This window comes from Plenodomus lingam (assembly GCF_022343315.1).
Source record: "Plenodomus lingam strain CAN1 chromosome Unknown contig_6, whole genome shotgun sequence".
In the NCBI taxonomy this organism is placed as follows: Eukaryota; Fungi; Ascomycota; class Dothideomycetes; order Pleosporales; family Leptosphaeriaceae; genus Plenodomus; species Plenodomus lingam.
The window spans coordinates 482550-499549 of record NW_027093966.1 but is presented as its reverse complement, the minus strand read 5'-3'; the positions used below and the strand labels follow the sequence as shown (position 1 = coordinate 499549).

The 17000-nt window shown below is 50.1% G+C and overlaps 5 protein-coding genes across 5 annotated transcripts; 2 read left to right on the top strand and 3 right to left on the bottom strand.

Annotated features, from left to right (window-relative positions):
* Positions 1-218: 218 nt before the first annotated feature.
* Positions 219-1099, bottom strand: RPS4 (40S ribosomal eS4 domain-containing protein; the record flags this gene model as incomplete). The annotated part of the gene is made up of 3 exons (XM_003838176.2): positions 219-462; positions 585-948; positions 1027-1099. The coding sequence occupies 3 exons, from the start codon at positions 1097-1099 to the stop codon at positions 219-221; spliced, it is 681 nt and encodes a 226-aa protein (XP_003838224.2).
* A 408-nt stretch (positions 1100-1507) lies between these two features.
* IAQ61_009407 (uncharacterized protein) lies at positions 1508-2919 on the bottom strand (the record flags this gene model as incomplete). The annotated part of the gene is made up of 6 exons (XM_066098370.1): positions 1508-1522; positions 1592-1604; positions 1662-1719; positions 1772-2503; positions 2554-2811; positions 2865-2919. The coding sequence occupies 6 exons, from the start codon at positions 2917-2919 to the stop codon at positions 1508-1510; spliced, it is 1131 nt and encodes a 376-aa protein (XP_065951529.1).
* A 633-nt stretch (positions 2920-3552) lies between these two features.
* IAQ61_009406 (uncharacterized protein) lies at positions 3553-5822 on the bottom strand (the record flags this gene model as incomplete). The annotated part of the gene is made up of 12 exons (XM_003838169.2): positions 3553-3695; positions 3751-3753; positions 3803-3985; positions 4108-4249; positions 4307-4328; positions 4388-4675; positions 4730-4831; positions 4885-4919; positions 5005-5101; positions 5152-5260; positions 5306-5498; positions 5553-5822. The coding sequence occupies 12 exons, from the start codon at positions 5820-5822 to the stop codon at positions 3553-3555; spliced, it is 1587 nt and encodes a 528-aa protein (XP_003838217.2).
* A 1993-nt stretch (positions 5823-7815) lies between these two features.
* Positions 7816-11392, top strand: IAQ61_009405 (uncharacterized protein; the record flags this gene model as incomplete). Its single annotated transcript, XM_003838165.2, has 5 exons — positions 7816-7890; positions 8047-8197; positions 8256-8356; positions 8403-9206; positions 9254-11392. 5 exons carry the CDS (start codon positions 7816-7818, stop codon positions 11390-11392), a joined length of 3270 nt encoding a protein of 1089 aa, XP_003838213.2.
* A 739-nt stretch (positions 11393-12131) lies between these two features.
* IAQ61_009404 (uncharacterized protein) lies at positions 12132-16710 on the top strand (the record flags this gene model as incomplete). The annotated part of the gene is made up of 2 exons (XM_003838164.2): positions 12132-13299; positions 13349-16710. 2 exons carry the CDS (start codon positions 12132-12134, stop codon positions 16708-16710), a joined length of 4530 nt encoding a protein of 1509 aa, XP_003838212.2.
* Positions 16711-17000: the final 290 nt, after the last annotated feature.

Sequence of the window (17000 nt, the reverse complement as noted above, 5' to 3'; positions counted from 1 at the left end):
GCTCATGATATCCCTGAAACCTCATATGCTTAACCTATTGCACCGTGCGCGACCGCATTTAGTGGCCGGCAATGGCGTACGCCCTGCGGCGGTCACGCTCCTCGGCGATGGAGAGCTTGACACCCTTGCCCTTGGGCAGGGAGATCCATGGCTTCTCCTTGCCAATGACACTACGTATTGGTTAGGCAAAGCACTTCAAGTAGCCTTCGTCTTCAAACTTACATAACGTTGGTCTCACGGGTGGTGAACTCGTTGTCAACAGCATCCTTCAAGTGGACAATGTTGAAGCCTCCGTCGTGACGCTCACGGTGGGTGATGACACCGACACGACCCATGTTGCGACCACCGGTGACCATGACAAGGACACCAGTATCAAACTTGATGAAGTCTGAGATCTTGCCAGTGGAAAGATCGATCTTGACAGTGTCGTTGACCTTGATAGCAGGGTCGGGGTAACGGATACTACACATTTTTTAGCAGCAATTCTGACATAGCCAGACCCTGGTCGTATGCCTGGTGAGAGAGGTTTCCCTCAAACACCTAGCCCACACTATGGTCAACGGCTGATAGAGGCAGGAACTTACGTTCGCGCATCGTGCGTAACCAAGTAGGGAATTCCGCCCTTGCCAAGCTGGACACGCTTGACCTTTCCGAGCTTGTATTGTGCTTCCTCGTCCGTGATGCGGTGGACGGTGAAGCGACCCTTGGTGTCGTAGATCAGGCGGAAGTTCTCGCCCGTCTTCTCGATCGAGATGACATCCATCAAGCCCGAAGGGAAGGTGGAGTCGGTGCGGACCTTGCCGTCAACCTTGACGAGGCGCTGCATGAGGATAGCATTGACCTCGCGCGCGTTGAGAGCGTACTTCAAACGGTTGCGGAGGAAAATGATCAGAGGCAGCGAGTCGCGAAGCTTGTGAGGACCGGGGGATGCCTTGGGAGCATAGGCACCTGAGAACCGTCAGTATCTTCGTCTCGCAGTTGGGCCAGCCATAGTAGCAGCGCGGCGGCGGCGGTGGTCGAGCGTACCGGACAGTTTGTCCAAGAGCCAGTGCGAGGGCGCGCTGAGGCGCTTCTGGTGCTTCTTTGGTCCACGACCCATTTTGACTGTCTCGTGAGGTTAGTTGGTGAAGTTGTCGGAGGTCCTGTCAGGTTAGAAGTCGAGGTTCGAAATTCAATTTCGACCTTCAGAGCACTTTGCTAAGCGAGCCGTGGATCAGCTAAGCCGTTTCGGGCCCACCCCACCTGTAGAGTATAGCAGTGGCCATCTTCCTCGTCACAACCACAACTCGATCGATCAAAAGAATGCACAATTAGTTTCCCCCCGACTTCATGATGAGGTGGAGGTCACATTCTCTGGATTCACACATGGCCGCGCTTTTGTAATCCCATCTCTGTTCTGCGCGCGTCAATGAAACTTGAGGCACTGTTAGCCAAAATGGTTGACCGTAAAATCAAACAAGTTTTAGGCTTCCCTTGCAGACATGGGAGCGACACGAGCAAGTGTAATTCAATCGTCCTTGTCCTAGACCCAGTTTTGAATTTACATGGTCAGGGACAATTCTAAAACAATGGTATTTGTGGTTGACCATACTATGAAGGGCGTCCTGGAAGGGGGCTGGTCGCAGTGGTTGGGACATCCAGATCCTATAAATCATGCAAACCCTTTCAAAACTGCTGCTTCTGCGTTCAATATCGACGATCCCGCAGCACCGATTACGGCTGGAATGGATTAGTTCCAGAGTTCTAGCTAGCTTGAGCTTGGCCAACTCACTATTGTGACTAAGAGCGACAAATTTGATATCAAAGATGCCGGCCTCGTCTTCTCGTATCCGTCCTACACTGACGGCATACCCTCTGTCGGTTTCTCTGTCCAGCCTTGGCTGAGGTCGGTCTGGCTCGTCCATGACCACAATCGCCTTGGAAGGCGCAGATGGGCAGCCGAGCTTTTGCGCCTCAGAGACGTAGTCGCGCATCGCCTGCTTGACCTCCTCTGCACTCGGTGGCGGGCGACGTTGGAAGCGTAAGGACACGCATGCAGTATGGCCGTCGAGGACCGGGACGCGATTACAGGCCGCAGAGACCTTCATGGGCTGATCAACGAAGCCTGTGATATCGTCGTTCACACTGCCAAGGATCTTTGAGGCCTCAGTTTCAAGCTTGTCCTCTTCACCCGAGATAAACGGTACGACGTTGTCGATGATGTCCATGCTGCTCACGCCGGGATATCCAGCACCCGAGACTGCTTGCATCGTAACCACAGAGACTTGGTGAATAGGGCCAAACTTGTCTTGTAGCGCAGCGAAGGGAATGACTATGCCAATGACTGCGCAATTCGAGTTGCAGACGAGGAATCCCTTTGCTAGCTTATGGTGTTGTCGCTGGTGCTTGATCACGTCGAGATGTGGGAGGTTGACCGTAGGGACAACGAGGGGAACGAGCGGATCACGACGGTAGTTCTTCGCATTGGAGAAGACGGCGAGTTCTGACTTGAGGAAAGCCATTTCTATAGCCCTCAGTCAGCAAGACAATCCTAGAACTGCGGGGGCTACGAACCAACATCGCCAGCTACGTCGCTGTCCAAGCCCGAGAAGACCAGGTCGCAGTCCTTGAACTCCTCAGGTGTACATTTCTTGACGACCAAATTGCCGATACGCTCCGTGAAAGGAAGCGCCTGCTTCCATCTCACTGCATCCTTGTACTTCTTACCGGCTGAGCGCTCAGAGGCGCCGACAGCGTGCAGTTCAAAATGTGGGTGTAGGGCGAGCAGGAGGATAAAGCGTTGGCCCACGGATCCGGTTGCGCCCAAGACGCCTGTGACTGTGTCAGTACTCCAACCCGATGTCTAGAGAACCAAGTGCACGCACCGCACTTCTTCTTGGGGAATTCCCGTTTTGGGGCTGTAAAGTGTTCGACGTCCATGGTTGTGGGTGCAGATACAGTCTCAAGCAAATATGCAGATCTAGAGTACTTTGATGTTATGACGCGACGCGAGGGGTGGGGGGGGGTGGAAAATGCAAACACCGATCGCGGAGGTGGAGGTGGCCAACCTCACCAAAAGAGCTGAAAACGACCTGAGTGACAGGTGTTCGGCAGAATTTATTGCATCGAGCTTAGCAAAGAAAAAATCAACTTGCTGTATTTGCGTTGCTTCAGCGCAGCCCTAAATAGCTTTGTACTTGTTTGTCACTGCGCCGCTAACTTGCCGATACGCGGTATTGTCGCTCCATTCAATAGCTACCATATAGAAACATTATATACTACAAAAGCATTCGAGCATTACTCAAATTACAGCGCACAATTATCATCATCAGGGTCCTTGTCAACTTGTGGCCTGTTGATGGGTACTGAATAAAGACGTTGCATTCCCACCTTGGTACCGTAGCCCCGCCCAGGCATTCCTCACCGTTCGCGTCAAATCGTGATTGTAACACATGACAATCATCTGTCACCCCTTGGACTCAAGTAAACTTGTCACTCCTCGAGAATACTGTGCCGAGTTCTCAACGGAGTGGCACTTGGGCTCTGTGGCTTTCCACATCCTGGTCTTCTCGATCAAGGCAAAGCATCCATTATCTTCCCAGGATTCATCAGCCAATACGGGTCCAGAGCACGCTTGATACTTCGCATGACGTTAATCGTTTCCAGACCGAGCTCTTTCTGGAGCGACTCTTTCTTTCCAAGTCCAATACCATGTTCTATAACATTGTTTGTCAGTAACTCTCTACTTCGTTCGTAAAATACAAAGCGTACCACCTATTTTTAAACGTCAGTATTCGTCAGTGTTACGTCTTTCTCATCATACCAGTGCAGGTGCCCTCCATTTCCAGAGCGCGATCGACCATATCATGTACACACTTCTCGACGGCCGCGCGTTCTTTGGGGTCTTTGCTGTTATACATGATGCTCTCATGGAAATTGCCATCTCCAATGTGTCCGAGGATACTCGCGAAAAGACCAAGATCATCCATTTCCTTCTTGGAAATCTCTATACCACAGTCAGTACGGCCATGTTTGTTGGAATAAGCTTGCTCGTTTGCTTCCCTATAATGTCCGGAAGCCTCGAAATGGGTACGGCTACATCCGTAGACCATACCTCATCACCCTCACGACGAAGTGCCATCATACTCCAAAGTGATTCCTTTCGTGCCGACCATAGTGTCTTTTGCTCCTCGGGACTGACGGCAAACTCGAAGTCCCCACTCTTATAGTCTCTTGATATTGACTTGACCAGTTGGATATTTTCCCGCACCTATCATGCAGTCAGTTCCTTTCCGGGTAATTGTTCGACATGTAGGGCTGAGCTTACCCCTGCTTTGGTACCCGAGAACCTGTTTGAGGCTCTTTAGCACGCGATCGGAGGGGGTTAAACGATCCCTGTACGACTTACTTGAAGAACATTGTTGGCAATTCCTTCCACTTTTTACTCGTCGACCCAGCTTTATTTATCACGCCCATTTGTACTTCGTCCATGATTTCCATTGCTGCCACGGGAACTCCAGTACGCAACACCTTGGATGCTGCAGCTGCAGCATCTCGTATCGATGGAAATGTGACAACAGCGACACTGGTCTCTTCCGGTATGACGGCCAATTTCAGCGTGATTTCGGTCACGATTCCAAGCGTTCCCTCTGAACCGACGAACAGACCCGTGAGGTTGTAGCCAGCAGATGATTTTCTGTGACATGATTAGGTTTACAGAGACTTTTAATTGCGATGGGGGCTTACTTACCGTGGTCGTCGTCGCGTTTTGATGACAGTTCCATCTGCAAGCACAACTGTGAGGTTGATCACCCAGTCCTTCATCGTACCATATCGTACGGCATTCGTTCCGCTGCTGGTTGTCAGTTGCTCCCCTAGTGTACTTGAATGAATAGCAGTCAGTACCTGCACGACGTGCCCACCATGCCTCCAATCCGTGCCTGGTGTTTAGGTTAGCAAAAGGCCGGGATTGCCTCTTTTGGGTTACCGCAGGTTGATGGCGAGACCATTGGTGGAAGCGCTTACAGACGGGCCAGGGTCTACGGGGAAGAAGAGGCCTGAGTCTTTGATCTGATCATTCAAGCTCATCCACGGCACAGAAGGCTGAACGACGACGTCCATACTGTAGCACGCATGTCAGTATATCTCTTTGTTGTGTATGAAGACACTCACTCGTCTGCGTGCAGGGCAATGATCTGATCCATGAACGAGAAGTCGATGCTCATACCGCCAAACGGGGCAGAGAAGTTGGCTTCGAGACTGGAACCCCCAGCATAAGGGACTACACAATTCAGCTAAGAGTCGAGTTTGATGGTCGTATACATACTCATTGGGATCTTGTACTTGCTGCACACCTTTGCGAGCTTGGATACCTCTTCTGTCGATTTCGGATACACCACGGCGACGGGTAACTGATCGATGTTGACAGATGACCATTCCGAATATCCATGCCTATGCAAGTCTTCATCGTCGGTACTCACAGCTTCTTCTCCAAGGAGCTCACGGAGCTCCCCAATTGCCTAATGACAGTGTTAGCATGGTTCTACCAGCATGTTCAGGTTCCCTAAACGCGCCGTTTCCATATCCCTTTTATTCGCATATTGAGGCCCTTGTGTTTTTGACCACGGCAGCTGATGCCGATTATGGTCGTCGTTGACGCCGTAGGCATAGGTGGTAGTACCCGTAACCGCCGAGAAAAGCATGACCCTTCCAGAATTCCAGAAGGGTGTTCGTAGACTCCCGGATCTGGCCCTTTGCTCTGTTCCTGATCGCGCTCGACTACCACCCCGCTTCAGCCAGGGAGAAATGATTTGCCTGAATCGAAGTGTCGGTTGACGAAACATGTTGAAATGGAGGATGCAAAAGAACAGTCAAGTTGCTGTAAGATGGATGTCGAATTGAATGATTTCAGTCAAGCGTTGGAAGTCACCCGTACTAGCCATGAACCATGGTGCAATGATAGTGAAGCTAAAGTAATGGAAAGAGGGAGGCGAATACTCGATGGCTGCCGGGCTGGGCTATGCATCATGTGGATCAAGGTTCATAGTTAACGGCATAAGGTGAGAAGCGGGGATAACTGCCATGACTATTTGAGTCTAAACGCAGTTGGCGCAACTTGACCTTCTAGGCATCGCGTGGTCCCGTACTGTAGCTAGAGTACTCCACAGACTTTTTTTTGGAGACCAGCGCACAGGTACAGTCGGCAATAAAATATTGAACGGTACGTGGACTTGGGATCGACCGGTGAAAAGGTGATAGGCTACCGTGACTGGAGTCTGATCGTCATCATCATCATCATCAGGAAGAGTAGCAGCACTCGGCCATGGCATCTCGGTTCACGCAGCAAACGGATGGCATGCATGAGATCAGCTGCAAGGGCTACCGGCGGTTACATACTATGTAGGAGCACAAGCAAGTGATTGCGGGGGGGAGGGGGAGAGAGAGACCAGGACCACGGGCAAACCAGGTTGTGCTAGGGATGATGATGGATCGTGGCAACGGATGACAGTGGATGACAGTGGATGTCATCTCCACTCGCATTTTTGTGTCGCGTGACGAAGCGGTTGGTCAGACCCGTAGATGCGCAGCAAAGTCCCCAGTGGTGGAAACGGGCCATGTTTTGTGGGCGATGCGCGTTGCGCGATGCTCGTTGGACGTCACCCTTGAGTGCAGGGGCGGCCTCAGGACGGGCCAGTGAAATGCGCGGCGGTATGTGGGTTGCGACGCCCATTGCTGTGAGGCTCAAGTGGAGACTGCAGTAAAAAGAAAGTCAAGAAAGAAGAAGCTGAGTGTAGGTAGCGGTAGCAGTACGCGAGATTGCACATGTCGAATCATCCAACAGCTTGTCGTGACACGATTACGCTCACAAAACCCAGAGGAGACACAAGTGGACAGGGGACTTCTTTTCCAGCCCGATCACCCTCGTACCGTAATGATCGAATGAGAAGGAGGACTACATAGGGCAAGTCAGTAAGTCAGGCGTTCAGTACCTCAGCGTTTGGTAGCTGATGGGGTTACGGTATTTCCCCACTCAGCCGGCACCAGCTCGGCGAATTGGGGCAGTGAACGAAAGGCACATTAGAGTACTCTAAAGTATACTTCGTTCTTGTGTGAAGCTGACGAAGACTGCATGATCAGGGTAGATAACATAATACCATATCTACATGCTACGGTAGCTAGGTAGCGCGCGTGCGTACCCGGACAGTCCGAGAAGGCTGGCACAGCCCCACTTGGACCGCTCTCTGTGAGATGCAGGATCCATGCTGGATGCGATGCGTGATGATAGTAGGGGAAAAGGGCAAACAGGTGGGGAGGCGACATGACTTCTCTATCGTACCGGGACCGGTAGGTAGGTAGTGTTCGGTATGGTGGCCACCAACAAGTTGGTTCCAAAACATGGCACCCACATGCTACGAACCAGCCAGCAGCTATGAAATCCATCTGTTGACCATGATCATAGTACCGTGCGGTACTCGGCTCTTCACGCCTTGGAAAAGAAGGTACCCTCATTTGCATACCAGGCTGGCAATACCAACAGGACCGTCCTGCCAAAGATGACATTACCCAAGCCTACAGCAAACATCACATCGTACCTACCATTACCTTACACTGCCAACATCATTTACTGCATCTACTACTCGCCCTTCAATTGATCCATGAACAATTGTGGGCCACGGTGCGGGTGAAGCGTGGACAGGCATGTTGACCTTCTCGTGTCCGTCGTCGTCAACGCTGTTCCTCGGTTGTCAGGGCAGCACGGATACCGGTACCGGTGCCTAGATAGGGAGACACTCACGCACACAAGCATGTCCCGACTTTTGCCTCCATCAAGCAGACATGGCGGACAACGCCGCAGCACTAGCCGCAGAGCTGACGAGCATTATTGCCTGTTCATATCCGGCTTCTCTTTCCGTAAGCCTCCCGTCGTTGCAAATTCCTCCCTCTTCTCCCTGCAGCACCCAGTCGCGTTACTTCGGGGCTACCATTCCAAGGCACATGACTCCATCCATGTACATGTGCATATGCATCAACTCCAGCCATCAGTGCTGATGCGAGAACTCTTCCTAGGGGTTGGCCCACGTCTTGTCTCGTAACGATATTCCATCGATCCGTACATGCGTTGCCGACCATTCAAAATGCGCCATCCAGAAACTGGTATCCGTCGTGTACGATGCACTGCCTCTCGCCTCACACACTTTGCCCATCTTACAGCAGCTATGTATGCATTCTGCTCTTCTGGAGCCTACCTGGGGACCGACTGACAGAACATGCCATAGGCCATGCCCCAGAGTTCCGGCACGAATTGTTGCTTCTCAAGCCTGGCTTGCTCAATGCTCTACTCACCAAAGCGAACTCTTCCCAGCAGGACTTTGATGACGTGAGTGTCATGTCCAAATCGAAGGTATGAAACTGACGGGTAGTAGTATGCTGACCTATGCGTGCTCATCCTTTCGCACCCACTTCCGATCCCCCTGCCCTCTTCTGCACAGGAATTCTTTCTCCGCGTCTTTCAGAGGTCGAACCAGAATCCATGTGTTGACACTCTGAAGCCAGTATATCACATGCTCGATGGAGCATGCCATCAGCTTTTTAGTCTGCTTCCAAGCGATGCACAGCAGCAATTTGACCAACAGCTCCGTCACATTCTCAAGTCAACTGACGTCGGGAAAGATGCAATGCTGTTGCTCTGGTGCTTCGGCATCGTTTTGCTCATAGAGTACCCTGAAGCATCCCACCTTCGTCAAACGTGCCCGCCCAATCATATTGTATCTACACAAGGCACAAAAAAGAATTGGACGACAGCTTCGGGGCAGAAGTTGTTCTTCGGATCAATGAGCTTGTACAGGACCATTTCCCTTGCAAGTCTCAGTGTCGTCTGGGCCATCAAAGGTGGTGTGGGTGTGTCTGACGAAGATGCCATCCATGGCATCCGCATTGCCTCGCGAGTATTACGAGTCATCGACCAAAATGTACGCGAGAACTGGCCAAAATCCGATGCTCGCGCCAAAGGAACTTTTCTCAAGCTCATTGAGAAAATCGAGCGCCTAGATGCGAACTCAGCCATCTTTTTCGAAGCAGCAGGGTTTCACGCGTTGATCATCGGAACAACAGGTGTGCAATCTGATGCTGTGACGCAGTGTGAGCCTTCTCTAGCACGTATCATCTCCTCCATGGATCACAAATGCGACCTGCAAGAGTCAGTTTCAGAGTGTCTCCCAGCTTTTGCTGTAAGTGCGAGGAATGGCTTACAACTTGACATACTGAACCATCACAGGACCGCCTTCAACCAATCACTATACAGAAAATCTATACACGTGTACTCGAGACCTGCATGTTGAACCCCTCAATTCACGGGAGTGGCTTTCTGATTACCGTGATGGATACGCTCACCACTGCCATGTGCACATCGGAAGAACTACGTCGCAATGCATTGCGTGCGCTCACGATCAAGGAGACACAAGATATGCTATGTAAATTTCTCAATTTTCTCGAGACACGATTAGACTACCCAAAGAAGCCATGTAAAACATACGCAGCGTCACAGCACCAGAAACTACTGTCTGCGACTATCGCTACTCTACTGATGACAGCTGCGACTGCACATGTAGGAGAGCCGAGCTTATCACCTACTTTAGTCATGGCACTCATTGAAAAGCAACGGAAGCTACCTTCCTATGCAGATTCTTGTTCACATTCAGTCCCACCACTAGATCGATCCGCGATATCGCTGTTTCAAGAAGCAAGTACGCCCTACACGGGTCAGCATTTACAGGACTGGCGTAGCCGTCTCAATTCAGAGCTAGAGAGTCAAAATCATTATCAACGGGACTTAATCATACGGTCAGTAGCACAAATTTGTCAAGACCTAGAATCCCGCTGCTCCACTGTCGAAGAGCCACTACGGAGGGAGCGAGATAAGACGGCCGAGCTCGAGGAAAAGGTCGCCGAGCTTTCAAAGCAAGTCTCGGTACTGCAGTCCCGAATATCTGACGACGAACTACATCTCCAAGGCCTGGATGATGAGAAGGAGCTCCTAGAGAAAGAGAAACGTGAAATGAGTGATGCAAACAAGAGATTGATCTTGAGAATCGACAACCTCAAAAATGAAATTGCTGAAGCAGACGAAAAAGCGAAAGAGACTCTTAGGAACATGGAGCAATTATATGCTGCTAGAGAAGTCGAGCGTGAAGAAGAGTACCGTGCCTGGACTGTGCGACTGAAAGAGTTGAATGGCATGATGGATCATATGAAAGTTACCCAGGAGGAGAAAGAGAGCGCTCTGCGTACTCTGAACGGACAGTATGCGCAACTGCAAAATCGACTCAATGATAGCGAGCAACAACTGCAAAATGAGCGAATAACCACATCCAGACAGGCCGGCGAACTCACCCATCTCCAGACTCGAAACTTCGACATGGAAACACAATTACGAGGCACAGAAGAAGAGCTCGAGCTTACCGTGTCTAAACTGAGTGAGCTCCAGGTCAGCCATCAGGAGTTGAAGGAATCATCAGAGGAAGTGTTGAAAAAGCTGAAGATGGAGTATAGTAATAACATGGAGGCCGCTGTCGCATGTGCTGAGGCAGAAAAGACCAGTTTACATAGTCAACTGCGCGCCGCCCAACAAGAAACTCTGCAGCTCCAAGGCGCCTACGATGACATGTATCGAGAAGGTCAACTTCTGCAAGCCTCGATATCGTCTTTGGAGGTCCGCACACAGGAGCTTACCGAGCTTTGCTCTGAGCAAGAGGAAGAGTTATACGAGCTTAGAACACTGCGTAGGAATGTGTTGGCTTCTATGGGCCTAGGAACTCAGAACCCTCTGGCAATGCGCTCGCCGTCTCGATCAGAGGGAAAAGGTGTCGATCCTCAGACTCCACGTGGATCACGAGAACTTCGACATCACCCACTAGTTCCTCCGACTCAGGGTACCGTGCCGAAGGCCGCCCCTTGTGCCCAGGACATCAGAGATGCCGATATGGATGCCATCACCGATCAGACTTTCGCATCATCAGGAGCAAGTTCCTTTCAGAACAGGGATCGCAATCCAGTACGGCCCAAGCCTTACCCGCCGTTCAAGGTCCCTACCATGCATACTCCGTCCGTGCCAAAGGCCAATACCGCCTCTAAATCAACATCAAGGGGACTGTCGCCTAGCAAGCGTTCAGTCTTGAGACAGGTGTCTCCGAATCGCCGACATACAACTGTTGGCTTTACTCCAGCAGAGAAAGCGATAGGCCAAGGAAATCGAGGACGCTCGCTAAGAGATAGGCGAGGCAGCTTGGAGGCTTTTGAGCAAGCAGATGTTGACATGGAAGAAGACTTTATGGCCGGTACACCTCTCACGCCGGGTAACTTCCTGGCAGGGACGGGCCGAGTTCCGGATGATGACGAGACTGCCACTGAGTTGTGAATTCAACTAAAAATGTAGAGGAAGTGTAGAAGATTATGGATACCAGCGTTCGATTTCTGGACTTATTGTATGGCGGCTGAAGGCGTTTCAAGTGAACAACGGATATCGTCGCATGAGGTGTTCTTATCTCCCCAGGAACCAATTCCCCTGAAATGATTGCTATCGCAAGACTATTGTCATTTTTCTGTATCGTCATACTTTACGTTCGCGGTCTCACCTGCGGTGTGGGATCCTCGCTCCTGCTTCGTCAAGTGTCAGAGCGTTTGCTCTCCAATCGCGAACACGCAACCTTTGATTCTATCATCAATAACCGACTGTTCTCATACATCGACAGCGAAATTGTCAAGCCTGGTCTTAGTTGTATACACCGCTATCATACACGGTCCGCCGCCCGCGCCGTCACCGCCTGACCGTGTTTACTAAAGCTGCAGTCACTACCAATCAGCTGCCTCATCGACACACTCACTTGGTAATCCTTTACCTTGTCTCTGATCCTGACGAGACAGCAAGCACGACGACAAATAAACAAACAAACAAAATCTTCGAGCCTTCTCTGGCCATTTCTGACCCACCAGCCCACTCATCGTCCTCAACAACACACTCACGAGAGGAACTTTTCGAGCGGATACCTACCTAGGAAGACTGTGGTTCCTCATAACTTTCAAACCGAGTCGCATATTCCACATAATCTACCAAGAGGTCACTGTCACTACTGAGATCCTCTGGTGTGGGTTGCATCATGGACCGCAGCCCAGGCCACCATCAGCGAGCTGGCCGTTGGGGATTTCATGGTCGTGGAGGGACCAGAAGCGAATACCAAGCCAACTCCGGTGATTCCAGTGAGCATCTGTACCAGGACTATCCCACGCTGATGCCGTCTTCAAATACACAAGATGCGACTAGCACTCCTGAGCCGGGAACCACTATGCCCTCTGATGCACCGAACACACCAATCAAACAACAGTCATTCTTCCTCTTGAATGATAATCAGATCAATAAGACCTTCATTTCTCGTTCCAGTCCACTCTCAAGCCCATCCAAGCCGATCTCACGGTCGTCTCCCTCCTCGAGGACGCATAGCCTGCAGCAACGCCCCATCTCTGCTAGTCACAATGCTAGAGCGAGGCCGGTGATCAGAGGGGGAGAGAAGCATTGGGTCTATCAGCAAGAAGCAAAAATCAAAATCTATGGCCTGCCCAAGACCCAGTGGACAAGAGATGTTTATCTAGCGCTGTCTCGGTATGGTAATGTATTCAGGATTGAGATGCAGCTAGGATCATACGACAACAACGCCTGGGTCATTTTCCAACCTCCTCCCTTCAAGACTCTCCCCGACAAGCGTATACAAGTTGGTAACACATGGTTGAAATATGACTTTGTACAGCCCCTTTTCAATTCAATTCAAAGTCCTGTTAATCCGTCGATACGCTATTACGAATTCAACATACTACCAGCGAAAGCAATTACTTTTGGACCTAGAGTTGCAGACATGGGCATGATTGCCATGCAGACCATCAACTCGTCTCAAGGCATATCATTGATGCTGAATCTACAACGGAAAGAGTTGGATCTGCAATTTGCATTCGAAGTTGACGGACGCACCCGGAGGTATCGATTCAGACTACCCATTGCCCTAATCTCGCAAATCTACAAGATTGATGGCAAATACACGGGTGAGACCAACTTGGTCATTCCATTCGATTCCCCGCCACAGTTCTTCGTTCAACGTGAGGAGGGCGAACAACTAAAGGACGGTACTGTTAACACAAGTTTTTCGAAGAATGAGAGAATCTGGAATGAATGGAACACTTGGTTTCGCGTAACAGATATTATGACTAGCGAAATTTGCGAGCGCTTAAGGAAAGCGCCTCTGATGAAACACAAGGACACAGCCCTTATCGATTTGGGTAAGCACAGGGGAATATGAACCAAAGCAGGCACTAACTTCTCATTCAGGCCTCTGGACCACTTACGAAATATTGTTTGAAGCAAAATCCTTATTGGGTGAAAAATTTCAGGAATTCAGTCGTGCTCTGGCGGATCACGGAATAGTAATCAAAGATCTCAACCAGTACAACGTGCTGCCGAGGAAGCCCTCTCCCTTGTGGAGTTTTTTAGAGGAAGAGATATCGTGTACCCATCCGCACTTCCAACCTGCTTCAACCCATTCCATCTTCGACCATCTCTCTGCGGAGAAAGTCCCTTTGAGCTTCGCCGTACGATACCAACTCGAAGCATGTCTATCAAACGGTTACTTGAAAGAACACAAGCTCAGCAGAGAATTCCTGGATTCGCTTGCCGCAATGGAGCCTGACCATGCTATACACATACTGGAAAGAGTTGTAGACAAGCAACATGTTTACTATGAACCAATGGACGTCTTCAGCTTGAAGATCAGGGGCAGTCTAAAAAGGAAAGTTCCGGATTATTGCGTACTCCAGAGATCCGTCGTGATAACTCCGACCATGATGTATGTCGCTTCGCCCCTCATGGAAACTTCGAACAGGATCACTCGAAAGTACGCTGCTGATGCCGACCGCTTTATACGAGTGAAATTCTCCGACGAAAAAAATGAGGGTGTTTTGCGCAATATGCCCGGTAACAGGGCTGAAGCAGTATTCAGCAGGGTGCATCATGCTATGACACAGGGTGTCGTGGTCGCAGGTCGTTACTACGAATTCCTTGCCTTTGGAAACTCTCAGTTTCGTGAACATGGTGCTTACTTCTATGCTCCCACATCTTCCAAGTCAGCAGACGACATCAGGATTTCTCTAGGTAAATTTGATCACATCAAGACCGTCGCCAAATTCGGTGCGCGAATCGGACAATGCTTCTCGACTACCCGTAAGATGAGAAACTCTGTTATTTTGCAAGAGATAGATGACGTTGAACGTAATGGACATACCTTCACAGATGGAGTTGGGAAGTTGTCTCTCTTCATTGCTCAGATGGCGGCGAAAGAACTTGGACTACCTAATCCTTTCGACGACCCACCCACATTGTTTCAATTCCGTCTGGGTGGCTACAAGGGCGTACTCGCGCTTGATCCCAGCATACAAAAGAGCGAAGTACATGTGCGGCCCAGCCAACACAAATTTGTGGCTGAGTATTCGGGCCTCGAGATCATTCGATCGTCTGCTCTCGCAACTCCATTCTTCAACCGGCAGATCATTATGGTTCTCTCGAATCTCGGTGTGTCGGACCATGTCTTCATCCGGAAGCAACAAAATATGGTGAATGACTACGAGAATGCAATGTCAGACGAACAAATTGCCGTACAGAAACTGCGAAAACATATCGACATGAACCAGACTACGTTGACAATGGCCGGTATGGTACTGGATGGCTTTATGAAATCGCAGGAGCCATTCGTCATGTCTTTACTTATGCTCTGGAGATCTCACACCATCAAGAACCTAAAGGAAAAAGCAAGGATTGCGGTAGAAGACGGAGCCTTTGTTCTTGGATGTGTAGATGAAAGTGCCCTGCTTAAAGGCCACATGGATGACCCGCAGTCCAGGCTCGATGCAACAAGAGATGAAAAACTTGCGACACTGCCAGAGATATTCATGCAGGTTGACGACACCACTAAGCCGGGGCACTATAAAATCATCGAAGGACTATGTGTGCTCGCACGCAATCCGTCATTACATCCAGGCGACCTCCGGGTTGTCCGTGCAGTTGACATACCGGCACTCCGCCACCTCAGGAACGTAGTCGTTCTGCCACAAACTGGAGAACGAGATCTTGCCAGTATGTGCTCGGGGGGTGATCTTGATGGTGATGACTACATGGTCCTATGGGATAGCCATCTTTTGCCCAAGATCATCAACGTACCGCCCATGGACTTCACGCCCGAAAAGCCTATCGAGACCGAAAAACCGATCACCTCAGAGGACATCAGCGATTTTTTCGTGACGTATATGAAGAATGATTCCCTGGGTCAGATCGCGCACGCTCATCTAGCACAAGCCGATATCAGTGCTGATGGCATCAACGACCCAGTTTGTCTAGAATTGGCAAAGCTTCACTCCCAGGCTGTCGACTATCCCAAGAGTGGCATCCCTGCCATGATGGACCGCGAACTGAGACCTAAGAAATACCCCCACTTCATGGAAAAGAAACATTTGCCTTCGAACAAGATCTACAGATCAAGGAAAATTTTGGGTATGCTCTATGATCAGGTACAACTAGTCGATTTCCAACCGCAATGGGAGAATAGATTCGATAAGCGAGTGCTTGAAGCCTATGACCTCGACGGGTCACTACTTCAAAGGGCAGAGGGTATCAAAGTCGCTTACGATGAAGCCCTAAGGAGGCTCATGGCAAAACACGGAATTCAAACTGAATTCGAAGCCTGGTCAGTCTTTGTCCTTGCGCATAACCATGAGAGTCGAGACTACAAATTTGCAGAGGAGTTTGGTAGGACAGTGAGCGCTTTGAAGGCACAGTATCGTGAGGTTTGTTGCCAATCTGCCGATTCATCGGGCGTAGCCGACTGGTCTCACCTAGGACCATTTGTCGCGGCCATGTATACCGTCACAGCTAAAGAGATGGAAGCTGCCCTGTGCGAGTGTCAAGCGACCAAGACAGTTGCGGGCCAACAGGTATCTGCCCGTACGATGGATCAGGAGCATATGCCCCTCATCTCGTTTCCCTGGATCTTTGCAAGCGAGCTAGGGAAGATTGCGACGAGCGTATCAGCTGCCCACAACTCAGAGCTTATTCAAACTCCGCAAGGCCCATCCTATGGACAGATGATATCAAGCAATATCTTGAGATCACGAAGTGCCATTAAAGAGAGCGAAGTCAGTGTAAACGACGAGCTATCGAAACTAGACCTTAGTCTCACAAATCCGGAATCTGAAGAAAGGGAGGAGACGACTGAAAAACTCATACAGAATAAGGGCAGATACGCCAAGGATAATCAGCCAGTATCGCCCAATGTATCTATGCACGAGGCTTTTGAAGATGAAAATCCATATGAGATGGTGTCGACGAAGGATCTCGGCTCGGAGCCTTTGAAAGCGCATATATCCAACCTGAACCCTACACTTGAGCATGGCAGCACTCTCTCAGTCACGACAGCGGAAGACTGTAATATGACAGCAGCAGCAAAACTGCATAGGGAGGAACTCTCGGATGCAAGAATTCCACCAACTCAACTCTTCACACCTACTACCTCGACATCTGTTGAGAGAGAGCGAAAGACAATCAACTTATCAGAGCAGCAAGGTCATGAAGTAGTACTTGAGGATAGGGAGCCGTCGATTCTGGATAAGTTTACCAGTCGATTTGGTGGGAGCCCGGGCCCATAAAGTAGAAAATAGATCATGCGAGGGGGAATTGTCATAGTATTGGGAGCAAGTCATGGCCGATACAAAGGTGCATATTTGCACAGGACCTTTGTTTGGGACGCTTGGAGCGTCGGTACATTAATCAGAAAATACAACAACTTTGAGAGCAAATTAGCATCCTGTTGGGCTGGAAATGAGGACAAATTGTGCTCCATCTGAAGAGCTTTGGCTCTACTGGGTAACTGTCACCGGCTAGGGCTAAGACGATGACGAAATTCTTTGATCTTATCGATAACAACCATATCAAGTCC